This window comes from Panulirus ornatus, chromosome 14 (assembly GCF_036320965.1).
Source record: "Panulirus ornatus isolate Po-2019 chromosome 14, ASM3632096v1, whole genome shotgun sequence".
In the NCBI taxonomy this organism is placed as follows: Eukaryota; Metazoa; Arthropoda; class Malacostraca; order Decapoda; family Palinuridae; genus Panulirus; species Panulirus ornatus.
In genome coordinates, this window is record NC_092237.1 from 43,941,981 (window position 1) to 43,955,277 (window position 13,297).

At 42.8% G+C, this 13,297-nt stretch overlaps 1 protein-coding gene across 1 annotated transcript in view; it reads left to right on the plus strand.

Moving 5' to 3' along the window:
* Ubr1 (Ubr1 ubiquitin ligase) overlaps positions 1-13,297 on the plus strand; it is a 514,997-nt gene that overhangs the window by 173,611 nt on the left and 328,089 nt on the right. Inside the window, 1 exon segment of the mRNA XM_071669737.1 lies at positions 13,138-13,269. Coding sequence (XP_071525838.1) covers positions 13,138-13,269 — 132 coding nt within the window.

Here is a 13,297-nt window from a genome sequence, read left to right on the forward strand (position 1 = left end):
AACCCCGGAAATTCCCATCGACCCAAATTTCACTCTTTTCCCTTTGCCCTCCTTTCACCCTCCTGCTGTTCGGGCCCCCGATCACACAAAATTTTTTCACTCCATTTTCCACCTCCTTTTGGTTCCCACTTTCCCTTTTCCCTCCACCTCCGAACAATATCCTCTTGGTCAATTTTTTCCTCATCATTCTCTCCATGTGCCCAAACCATTTCAAAACCCCTCTTCTGCTCCCCCCTTTTTTTCCCCCCCGCCCCCTTTTTTATTTTCCCCCAACCCATCTTTTTCCCCTTAAACCCCCCTTTTTAAATTTTTTACCCTTTTTCCCCCTTCGATTCCAAAACCCCTCACACCACACATTGTCCTAAAACATCTCATTTCCAGCACACCCCCCCCTTTCCTGGCACAACTCTACCCATAGCCCACCCCTCGAAAACCTACAACATTTTGGAACCACTATTCCTTAAAAATACCCATTTTTGCTTTCCAAGAAAATGTTTTTGACTTCCAAACATTCTTCAAGGCTCCCGGGGTTTTCGCCCCCCCCCCCAAAAAACCCCCTTATGTTTTCCACTTCCGTTTCCATGGTTCCACCCGGGCTGCCAGATCCACTCCCAGATATCTAAAAACTTTACTTCCCCCAATTTTTCCCATTAAAAAATTTTAAATCCCAATTAAACTTGACCCTCAAACCCTACTGTACCAAAAACCCTTTGCTCTTATTCACATTTACTTTTAAAACTTTCTTCTTTTCACCTTTTTTTCCAAAAATCAGTCACCAGCTTCTGCAGTTTCTCACATGAATAAACCCCGGGTTTTTGTAATCATCAGCGAACAACAACTGACTCACTTCCCAAGCTCTCTCATCCACAACGGACTTCATACTTGCCCCCTCTTTCCAAAACTCTTGCATTTACCCCCCTAACAACCCCACCATAAAAAATTAAACACCAGGAGAATCACACACCCTGCCCCAAACCCACATTTACGAGAACCAAACACTTTCCTCCTTTCCCACACTACACATGCCTTCATCCTCGATAAAAACTTTTCACTGCTTCTAACAACTTCCTCCCACACCATTATTCTTAATACCTTCCACAGAGCATCTTTCAACTCATCATATCCTTCTCCAGATCCATAAAAGCTAATACAAATCCTTTGCTTTTTAAAATATTTTCACATACATTCTTAAAGCAAAAACCTGTCCCACATCCTCTCCACTTCGAAACCACCTGTCTTCCCCAATCTGAGCTTTTACATGCCCTTTACCTCTCAAACAATCCCTCCCATATAATTTACCAGGGAAAACTAACCTTATACCTCTGAATTTGAGCACTCCCCTTTTTCCCCCTTTTCCCTTTGTCAATGCACTAGCAGCATCCGCCTCCTCAGGCACCTCCCCTGATCATACAAAAATTAATAACCTTACCAACCAGTCAACAATCATCACCCCTTTTTTATAAATTCCACGCAATACCCTCCAAACCCCGCTGCCTTGCCGTTTCTTTCCGAAAGCTTTTCTACCTCTTCTCTGTTTTTCCAAAACATTTTCCCTAAACCCCCTCACTTTCACCCACCCCGACCAAAAAACCCCCATACTGCCACTCTTCATCAAACACATTCAACAAACCTTCAAAATATCATCCATCTCCTTCCACATCCCATACTTTTTTATCACCTCCCCTTTTGCCCTTTATGAAGTTCCCTTTCTCCCTTGTCTTACGCACTTTTTTTACCCCCTTCCAGAAAATCTTTTTTTTCTCCCTAAAATTTAAGATACCCCCTCACCCCAACTCTCTTTTGGGCCCTTTTTTTTCACCTCTTGCCCCTTTTTCTCTTGACCTCCTTCCCCTTTTTTTTTTATAAAACTCCCACCCCAATTGCTTTTTTTCCCCCTGCAAAAAATCGCCCCAAATGCCTTCTTTTCCTCTTTCACAAAAAATTTTTAAATTTTTTTAATCCCCCCAACCCCACCCCCTTTTCCCTAACCAACCCACCTCCCACTCTTCTCATCCCCACAAGCATCTTTTTGGAAAACCTTCATGTTTCCCAAAATTTACATCCCTTTTCCCCCCCCAACTCCCCTTCTTCCATTTTTCTCCCCTTTTTTTCCATTCTTTTTCTCAGTCTCCCCTGGTCCCAAAATTCCCCCAAAAGGGTCCCTTTCCCCAAAAGCTCATTTTCTCTCACCACCCCCCTTCACCCCAACTTCACCTTTTTTCTAAAAACCCCTACAAATCTTCACCTTAGCCTCCACAAGAAATGATCGGGAATCCCTCCAGTTGCACCTCTCAGCACATTAACACCCAAAAAATTCCTTTTTTGCCGCCTGCCCAATTAACACGAAAACCCAAATAACGCCCCTTTTGGCCATCTCTCCTTTTTACAAAATTATCCCTTATGTAATCTCGTTTTTAAAACCGGGTTTTCCCCAATACCAGTCCTTTTTCACAAAAAAAATCTACAATTCTTCACCATTTCCATTTACAACACTGAACACCCATTATACCAAAATTATTCCCCCAATTTGCCACATTACTCACCTTTGCATTCAAATCACCCAAATCACTATAACCCGGCCCTCAGTGCATAAAAACCCAAAACCTCTCTTTCAGCTGTTTCCCAAAACACTTGCCTCTTTTGATCTTTTTTTTCCATCCCGGGGTGCATTGCACCAATAATCCCCCAAAACCTCTCCCCCATCAATTTTCCATTTTTTCCCAATATTAATCAAAAAATTTTTTTTTAAATTTTTCCCTAAAATTTTAAGATTACTTTTCCTCCCCCCCAACTCCCTCATTTCCCCCTTCTTTTTCCCCACCTTTTTTGCCACCTTTCCCCTCTTTCCCCTCCTCCCCTCTTTCTTTTTTCCCTTCTCCCCCCCCTTTGCTTTTTCCTTGCCTTCACCCCAAATTGCCTCTCTCTTCTCTTTCCCTTTAACCCCCTTACTTCTTCTCCCCCACTCCTTCCTCCCTTTTTTCTAATAAAAAACCCACCCCCCAAAAACTCTTCTAATGCCCCCAAGCCATTTTTGGAAAAATCAAACGGGGAAATTCCCAAAATAAAAATTAAAAAAAATTTAAATTTAAAACCCAAAAAAAATTTGTAAAATAGGGGGGTTAAAAATTTTGGGGGTTTAAAAATGTTAATAGTGAAAGGAAAGAGAGGCATTTGGACGATTTTTGGGGGAAAAAAAATGAAATTTGAGTGGGAAAAGGTATAAAAAAAGGGGCGGGAGGCCCAAGAAAAAGGGTGCAAGAGGTAAAAAAAGGGCAAATGAATTTGGGGGTGGAGATATCAAAAAATTTTAGGGAGAAAAAAAAAGATGTTCTGGAAGGGGGAAAAAAAAAGGGGCGTAAGACAAGGGAGCAAAGGGGAACTTCAGTGAAGGGGGGAAAAGGGGAAGGTAAAAAAACAATTTTGGGATGTGAGAAGGTTTGGAAAAGAGTTTTTTTAAGGGTTTTGTTGAATTTTTTTTGGGTAAAGAGTGGCAGAATATAGGGTTTTTTTGGGTGGGGGTGGTGTCAAAGTGAGGGGGGTTGGGGGAAAATGATTTGGTAAAAAGAGAAGAGGTAGAAAAAGCTTTGCGGAAGATGAAAGCCGGAAAGGGCAGCATTTTGGATGGTATTTCAGTGGAATTTTTAAAAAAAGGGGTAACTGTATTGGTTAAAATTTTGGGAAAATTTAAATTTAAAATGATGTAGACTAAAAGGTGAGGTCCTGGGATTGCGGAGGGGCGGGGCCATAGTGCCTTTTACAAAGGAAAAGGGGGATAAGAGTAAATGCTCAAATTACAGAGGTAAAAAATTTTTGTTGAAAAATTCCGGTAAATTATATGGGGGGTTTTGGGATTGAGGGGTGAACCATGTACAGACATCAGATTGGGAAAGCAGGGGTTTTTTAAAAATTGGAAGGGGGATGTGGGGATCGGTGTTTGCTTTTTAAGAATTTTATGTGAGAAATACTTAGAAAAGCAAATGGATTTTATGTAGCATTTTTTGGGTCTGGAGAAGGCATATGAAAGAGTTGATAGAGATGCTCTGTGGAAGGTATTAAGAAAAATTTTGGTTGGAGGGAATTTTTTAAAGCAGTGGGAAAAATTTTTTTCGAGGGATGGGAAGGGATTGTACGTTTTAGGAAAAAGAGGAAAGTGATTGGTTTCCGGGGAAAGTGGTTTCGGCAGGGATGGGATTCCCCCATGGTTGTTTAAAAAATTTTTTGGATGGGGTTTTTAGGGAGGTAAAAGCAAGAGTTTTGGAAAGAGGGGGAAGGGATGAAGTCTGTTTTTGGGGGTGAGGGGAGCTTTTGGGGAAATTTAGTTTAGTTGTTTTTTTCGCTGATGATACAGCGCTGGTGGCGAATTTTTTTTAAAAAACCCGCAGAAGCTGGTGACGGTTTGGAAAAAGTGGTTGGGAAGAAAAAAGTTTTAAAAATAAAAGGAATAAGAGCAAGGTTTTTTAAAGGGACAGTAGGGTTTAGGGTCAAGTCAATTTGGGGGGTAAAAAATTTAAGGGAAAAAAACTGGAAAAAATAAAAATGTTTTTGATATCTGGGAGTATTTAGGGAGCGGATGGAACCATGGAAGCGGAAATGGAAACTAGGGGGGGAGGGGGCGAAAATTTTGGGAGCCTTGAAAAATTGTGGAAGTCGAGAACATTTTTCCCGGAAACAAAAATGGGTAGTTTGAAGGAATAGTGGGTTTCCCAAAAATGTTGTATGGTTTTGGGGGGCGTGGGGTATGGGTAGGGGTTGGGCGGGAAGGGGGGGGGATGTGCTGGAAAAAAGAGATTTTTTTAGGACAATGTGTGGGGGGGGTTTTTTGACGAGTAATAAAGTAAGGGTAAAGAAAATGTGTGGAAAAAAAAAGAGCGTTTGGAGAGCAGAAGAGGGTGTTTTGAAATGGTTTGGGCCCATGGAGAGAATGAGTGAGGAAAGATTGACACAGAGGATGTATGTGTCAGAGGTGGAGGGAACGAGGAGAAGTGGGAGACCAAATTGGAGTGGAAGGATGGAGTGAAAACGATTTTGAGTGATTGGGCCTTAACATACAGGAGGGTGAAAGACATGCAAGGAATAGAGTGACTTGGAACGATGTGGTTTACCAGGGTCAACATGCTTTCAATGGATTGAACCAGGGCTTGTGAAGCGTCTGGGGTAAACTATGGAAAGTTTTGTGGTGCCTGGATGTGGAAAGGGAGCTGTGGTTTCAGTGCATTACACATGACAGCTAGAGACTGAGTGTGAATGAATGTGGCCTTTATTGTATTTCCTAGCACTACATCGTGTGCACGTGGGGGGAGCGGAGGTGCCATTTCATGTGTGGCGGGGTGGCGGCGGGAATGGATGAAGATGGCATGTATGAATTTTTTTTTTTTTCGCTGTCTCCCGCTTTTGCGAGGTAGCGCAAGGAAACTGACGAAAGAAATGGCCCAACCCACCCCCATACACATGTATATACATACGTCCACACACGCAAATATACATACCTACACAGCTTTCCATGGTTTACCCCAGACACTTCACATGCCCTGATTCAATCCACTGACAGCACGTCAACCCCGGTATACCACATCGATCCAATTCACTCTATTCCTTGCCCTCCTTTCACCCTCCTGCATGTTCAGGCCCCGATCACACAAAATCTTTTTCACTCCATCTTTCCACCTCCAATTTGGTGTCCCACTTCTCCTCGTTCCCTCCACCTCCGACACATATATCCTCTTGGTCAATCTTTCCTCACTCATTCTCTCCATGTGCCCAAACCATTTCAAAACACCCTCTTCTGCTCTATCAACCACGCTCTTTTTATTTCCACACATCTCCAATTTGTTCTCCCACTTCTCGTTCCCTCCACCTCCGACACATATATCCTCTTGGTCAATCTTTCCTCACTCATTCTCTCCATGTGCCCAAACCATTTCAAAACACCCTCTTCTGCTCTCTCAACCACGCTCTTTTTATTTCCACACATCTCTCTTACCCTTACGTTACTTACTCGATCAAACCACCTCACACCACACATTGTCCTCAAACATCTCATTTCCAGCACATCCTTCCTCCTGCGCACATCTCTATCCATAGCCCACGCCTCGCAACCATACAACATTGTTGGAACCACTATTCCTTCAAACATACCCATTTTTGCTTTCCAAGATAATGTTCTCGACTTCCACACATTCTTCAAGGCTCCCAGGGTTTTCGCCCCCTCCCCCACCCTATGATCCACTTCCGCTTCCATGGTTCCATCCGCTGCCAGATCCACTCCCAGATATCTAAAATACTTTACTTCCTCCAATTTTTCTCCATTCATAAATGAACTTACCTCCCAATTGACTTGACCCTCAACCCTACTGTACCTAATAACCTTGCTCTTATTCACATTTACTCTTAACTTTCTTCTTTCACACACTTTACCAAACTCAGTCACCAGCTTCTGCAGTTTCTCACATGAATCAGCCACCAGCGCTGTATCATCAGCGAACAACAACTGACTCACTTCCCAAGCTCTCTCATCCACAACAGACTTCATACTTGCCCCTCTTTCCAAAACTCTTGCATTTACCTCCCTAACAACCCCATCCATAAACAAATTAAACAACCATGGAGACATCACACACCCGTGCCGCAAACCTACATTCACTGAGAACCAATCACTTTCCTCTCTTCCTACACGTACACATGCCTTACATCCTCGATAAAAACTTTTCACTGCTTCTAACAACTTGCCTCTCACCCCATATATTCTTAATACCTTCCACAGAGCATCTCTATCAACTCTATCATATGCCTTCTCCAGATCCATAAATGCTACATACAAATCCATTTGCTTTTCTAAGTATTTCTCACATACATTCTTCAAAGCAAACACCTGATCCACACATCCTCTACCACTTCTGAAACCACACTGCTCTTCCCCAATCTGATGCTCTGTACATGCCTTCACCCTCTCAATCAATACCCTCCCATATAATTTACCAGGAATACTCAACAAACTTATACCTCTGTAATTTGAGCACTCACTCTTATCCCCTTTGCCTTTGTACAATGGCACTATGCATGCATTCCGCCAATCCTCAGGCACCTCACCATGAGTCATACATACATTGAATAACCTTACCAACCAGTCAATAATACAGTCACCCCCTTTTTTAATAAATTCCACAGCAATACCATCCAAACCTGCTGCCTTGCCGGCTTTCATGTTCCGAAAGCTTTTACTACCTCTTCTCTGTTTACCAAATCATTTTCCCTAACCCTCTCACTTTGCACACCACCTCGACCAAAACACCCTATATCTGCCACTCTATCATCAAACACATTCAACAAACCTTCAAAATACTCACTCCATCTCCTTCTCACATCACCACTACTTGTTATCACCTCCCCATTTGTGCCCTTCACTGAAGTTCCCATTTGCTCCCTTGTCTTACGCACTTTATTTACCTCCTTCCAGAACATCTTTTTTTTATTTATATTATATATTTATTATACTTTGTCGCTGTCTCCCGCGTTTGCGAGGTAGCGCAAGGAAACACGAAAAAAATGGCCCAACCCCCCCCCCATACACATGTATATACATACGCCCACACACGCAAAAATACATACCTACCCAGCTTTCCATGGTTTACCCCAGACGCTTCACATGCCTTGATTCAATCCACTGACAGCACGTCAACCCCGGTATACCACATCGGTCCAGTTCACTCTATTCCTTGCCCTCCTTTCACCCTCCTGCATGTTCAGGCCCCGATCACACAAAATCTTTTTCACTCCATCTTTCCACCTCCAATTTGGTCTCCCTCTTCTCCTTGTTCCCTCCACCTCCGACACATATATCCTCTTGGTCAATCTTTCCTCACTCATCCTCTCCATATGCCCAAACCACTTCAAAACACCCTCTTCTGCTCTCTCAACCACGCTCTTTTTATTTCCACACATCTCTCTTACCCTTACGTTGCTCACTCGATCAAACCACCTCACACCACACATTGTCCTCAAACATCTCATTTCCAGCACATCCATCCTCCTGCGCACAACTCTATCCATAGCCCACGCCTCGCAACCATACAACATTGTTGGAACCACTATTCCTTCAAACATACCCATTTTTGCTTTCCGAGATAATGTTCTCGACTTCCACACATTCTTCAAGGCCCCAAGGATTTTCGCCCCCTCCCCCACCCTATGATCCACCTCCGCTTCCATGGTTCCATCCGCTGCCAGATCCACTCCCAGATATCTAAAACACTTCACTTCCTCCAGTTTTTCTCCATTCAAACTCACCTCCCAATTGACTTGACCCTCAACCCTACTGTACCTAATAACCTTGCTCTTATTCACTTTTACTCTTAACTTTCTTCTTCCACACACTTTTCCAAACTCAGTCACCAGCTTCTGCAGTTTCTCACATGAATCAGCCACCAGCGCTGTATCATCAGCGAACAACAACTGACTCACTTCCCAAGCTCTCTCATCCCCAACAGACTTCATACTTGCCCCTCTTTCCAAAACTCTTGCATTTACCTCCCTAACAACCCCATCCATAAACAAATTAAACAACCATGGAGACATCACACACCCCTGCCGCAAACCTACATTCACTGAGAACCAATCACTTTCCTCTCTTCCTACACGTACACATGCCTTACATCCTCGATAAAAACTTTTCACTGCTTCTAACAACTTTCCTCCCACACCATATATTCTTAATACCTTCCACAGAGCATCTCTATCAACTCTATCATATGCCTTCTCCAGATCCATAAATGCTACATACAAATCCATTTGCTTTTCTAAGTATTTCTCACATACATTCTTCAAAGCAAACACCTGATCCACACATCCTCTACCACTTCTGAAACCACACTGCTCTTCCCCAATCTGATGCTCTGTACATGCCTTCACCCTCTCAATCAATACCCTCCCATATAATTTACCAGGAATACTCAACAAACTTATACCTCTGTAATTTGAGCACTCACTCTTATCCCCTTTGCCTTTGTACAATGGCACTATGCATGCATTCCGCCAATCCTCAGGCACCTCACCATGAGTCATACATACATTAAATAACCTTACCAACCAGTCAACAATACAGTCACCCCCTTTTTTAATAAATTCCACAGCAATACCATCCAAACCTGCTGCCTTGCCGGCTTTCATCTTCCGCAAAGCTTTCACTACCTCTTCTCTGTTTACCAAATCATTTTCCCTAACCCTCTCACTTTGCACACCACCTCGACCAAAACACCCTATATCTGCCACTCTATCATCAAACACATTCAACAAACCTTCAAAATACTCACTCCATCTCCTTCTCACATCACCACTACTTGTTATCACCTCCCCATTTGCGCCCTTCACTGAAGTTCCCATTTGCTCCCTTGTCTTACGCACTTTATTTACCTCCTTCCAGAACATCTTTTTATTCTCCCTAAAATTTAATGATACTCTCTCACCCCAGCTCTCATTTGCCCTTTTTTTCACCTCTTGCACCTTTCTCTTGACCTCCTCTCTCTTTCTTTTATACATCTCCCACTCAATTGCATTTTTTCCGTGCAAAAATCGTCCAAATGCCTCTCTCTTCTCTTTCACTAATACTCTTACTTCTTCATCCCACCACTCACTACCCTTTCTAATCAACCCACCTCCCACTCTTCTCATGCCACAAGCATCTTTTGCGCAATCCTTCACTGATTCCCTAAATACATCCCATTCCTCCCCCACTCCCCTTACTTCCATTGTTCTCACCTTTTTCCATTCTGTTCTCAGTCTCTCCTGGTACTTCCTCACACAGGTCTCCTTCTCAAGCTCACTTACTCTCACCACCCTCTTCACCCCAACATTCACTCTTCTTTTCTGAAAACCCATACAAATCTTCACCTTAGCCTCCACAAGATAATGATCAGACATCCCTCCAGTTGCACCTCTCAGCACATTAACATCCAAAAGTCTCTCTTTTGCACGCCTGTCAATTAACACGTAATCCAATAACGCTCTCTGGCCATCTCTCCTACTTACATAAGTATACTTATGTACATCTCGCTTTTTAAACCAGGTATTCCCAATCATCAGTCCTTTTTCAGCACATAAATCTACAAGCTCTTCACCATTTCCATTTACAACACTGAACACCTCATGTATACCAATTATTCCCTCAACTGCCACATTACTCACCTTTGCATTCAAATCACCCATCACTATAACCCGGTCTCGTGCATCAAAACCACTGACACACTCATTCAGCTGCTCCCAAAACACTTGCCTCTCTTGATCTTTCTTCTCATGCCCAGGTGCATATGCACCAATAATCACCCACCTCTCTTCATCAACTTTCAGTTTTACCCATATTAATCGAGAACATCTTTTTATTCTCCCTAAAATTTAAAGATACTCTCTCACCCCAACTCTCATTTGCCCTCTTTTTCACCTCTTGCACCTTTCTCTTGACCTCCTGTCTCTTTCTTTTATACATCTCCCACTCATTTGCATTTTTCCTTGCAAAAATCATCCAAATGCCTCTCTCTTCTCTTTCACTAATAATCTTACTTCTTCATCCCACCACTCACTACCCTTTCTAATCAACCCACCTCCCACTCTTCTCATGCCACAAGCATCTTTTGCACAATCCATCACTGATTCCCTAAATACATCCCATTCCTCCCCCACTCCCCTTACTTCCATTTGTATATATGTATATGTCTGTTTATGTATTAGTGAAAGAGAAGAGAGAGGCATTTGGACGATTTTTGCAGGGAAAAAATGCAATTGAGTGGGAGAAGTATAAAAGAAAGAGACAGGAGGTCAAGAGAAAGGTGCAAGAGGTGAAAAAAAGGGCAAATGAGAGTTGGGGTGAGAGACTATCAGTAAATTTTAGGGAGAATAAAAAGATGTTCTGGAAGGAGGTAAATAGGGTGCGTAAGACAAGGGAGCAAATGGGAACTTCAGTGAAGGGCGTAAATGGGGAGGTGATAACAAGTAGTGGTGATGTGAGAAGGAGATGGAATGAGTATTTTGAAGGTTTGTTGAATGTGTCTGATGATAGAGTGGCAGATATAGGGTGTTTGGGTCGAGGTGGTGTGCAAAGTGAGAGGGTTAGGGAAAATGATTTGGTAAACAGAGAAGAGGTAGTAAAAGCTTTGCGGAAGATGAAAGCCGGCAAGGCAGCAGGTTTGGATGGTATTGCAGTGGAATTTATTAAAAAAGGGGGTGACTGTATTGTTGACTGGTTGGTAAGGTTATTTAATGTATGTATGACTCATGGTGAGGTGCCTGAGGATTGGCGGAATGCTTGCATAGTGCCATTGTACAAAGGCAAAGGGGATAAGAGTGAGTGCTCAAATTACAGAGGTATAAGTTTGTTGAGTATTCCTGGTAAATTATATGGGAGGGTATTGATTGAGAGGGTGAAGGCATGTACAGAGCATCAGATTGGGGAAGAGCAGTGTGGTTTCAGAAGTGGTAGAGGATGTGTGGATCAGGTGTTTGCTTTGAAGAATGTATGTGAGAAATACTTAGAAAAGCAAATGGATTTGTATGTAGCATTTATGGATCTGGAGAAGGCATATGATAGAGTTGATAGAGATGCTCTGTGGAAGGTATTAAGAATATATGGTGTGGGAGGCAAGTTGTTAGAAGCAGTGAAAAGTTTTTATCGAGGATGTAAGGCATGTGTACGTGTAGGAAGAGAGGAAAGTGATTGGTTCTCAGTGAATGTAGGTTTGCGGCAGGGGTGTGTGATGTCTCCATGGTTGTTTAATTTGTTTATGGATGGGGTTGTTAGGGAGGTAAATGCAAGAGTTTTGGAAAGAGGGGCAAGTATGAAGTCTGTTGGGGATGAGAGAGCTTGGGAAGTGAGTCAGTTGTTGTTCGCTGATGATACAGCGCTGGTGGCGGATTCATGTGAGAAACTGCAGAAGCTGGTGACGGAGTTTGGAAAAGTGTGTGGAAGAAGAAAGTTAAGAGTAAATGTCAATAAGAGCAAGGTTATTAGGTACAGTAGGGTTGAGGGTCAAGTCAATTGGGAGGTGAGTTTGAATGGTGAGAGGCTGGAGGAAGTGAAGTGTTTTAGATATCTGGGAGTGGATCTGTCAGCGGATGGAACCATGGAAGCGGAAGTGGATCATAGGGTGGGGGAGGGGGCGAAAATTTTGGGAGCCTTGAAAAATGTGTGGAAGTCGAGAACATTATCCCGGAAAGCAAAAATGGGTATGTTTGAAGGAATAGTAGTTCCAACAATGTTGTATGGTTGCGAGGCGTGGGCTATGGATAGAGTTGTGCGCAGGAGGATGGATGTGCTGGAAATGAGATGTTTGAGGACAATGTGTGGTGTGGGGTGGTTTGATCGAGTAAGTAACGTAAGGGTAAGAGAGATGTGTGGAAATAAAAGGAGCGTGGTTGAGAGAGCAGAAGAGGGTGTTTTGAAATGGTTTGGGCACATGGAGAGAATGAGTGAGGAAAGATTGACCAAGAGGATATATGTGTCGGAGGTGGAGGGAACGAGGAGAAGAGGGAGACCAAATTGGAGGTGGAAAGATGGAGTGAAAAGGATTTTGTGTGATCGGGGCCTGAACATGCAAGAGGGTGAAAGGAGGGCAAGGAATAGAGTGAATTGGAGCGATGTGGTATACAGGGGTTGACGTGCTGTCAGTGGATTGAATCAGGGCATGTGAAGCGTCTGGGGTAAACCATGGAAAGCTGTGTAGGTATGTATATTTGCGTGTGTGGACGTGTGTATGTACATGCGTATGGGGGGGGTTGGGCCATTTCTTTCGTCTGTTTCCTTGCGCTAACTCGCAAACGCGGGAGACAGCGACAAAGTATATATAAAAAAAAAAAAAAAAAAAAATGTATACGTTGAAATGTATAGGTATGTATATGTAGGTGTGTGTGCATTTATGTATATATACATGTGCATGTGGAGGTGTTGGGCCATTCTTTCATCTTTTTCCTTGCCCTAGCTCGTTAACATGGGAGACAGTGACAAAGTATAATAGATATAGTAAGCTAAAGTTTTCAAAAATGATGTTATTCCTTGCCACTACTGGTCACTTCATTAAGGCATTTTTAGGAAAAAGCTTTAGTAAAGTGATTTGTTTGAATTGCTCTTGATGGTATGAAATATTTGATTTGTTTCAGGATGGTGGTAGTATTGTGGAAAATATCATATGGACAGACACCAATATGTGGAAAACAGCACGTGTGCAGTGGCACCGTCTTTTTATCTCAGGAATGCTTATGGACCAAGAGAGCAAGAAATTGTTTGCTAGGGTGAGTTATAGCTATACATGTTTAGTTA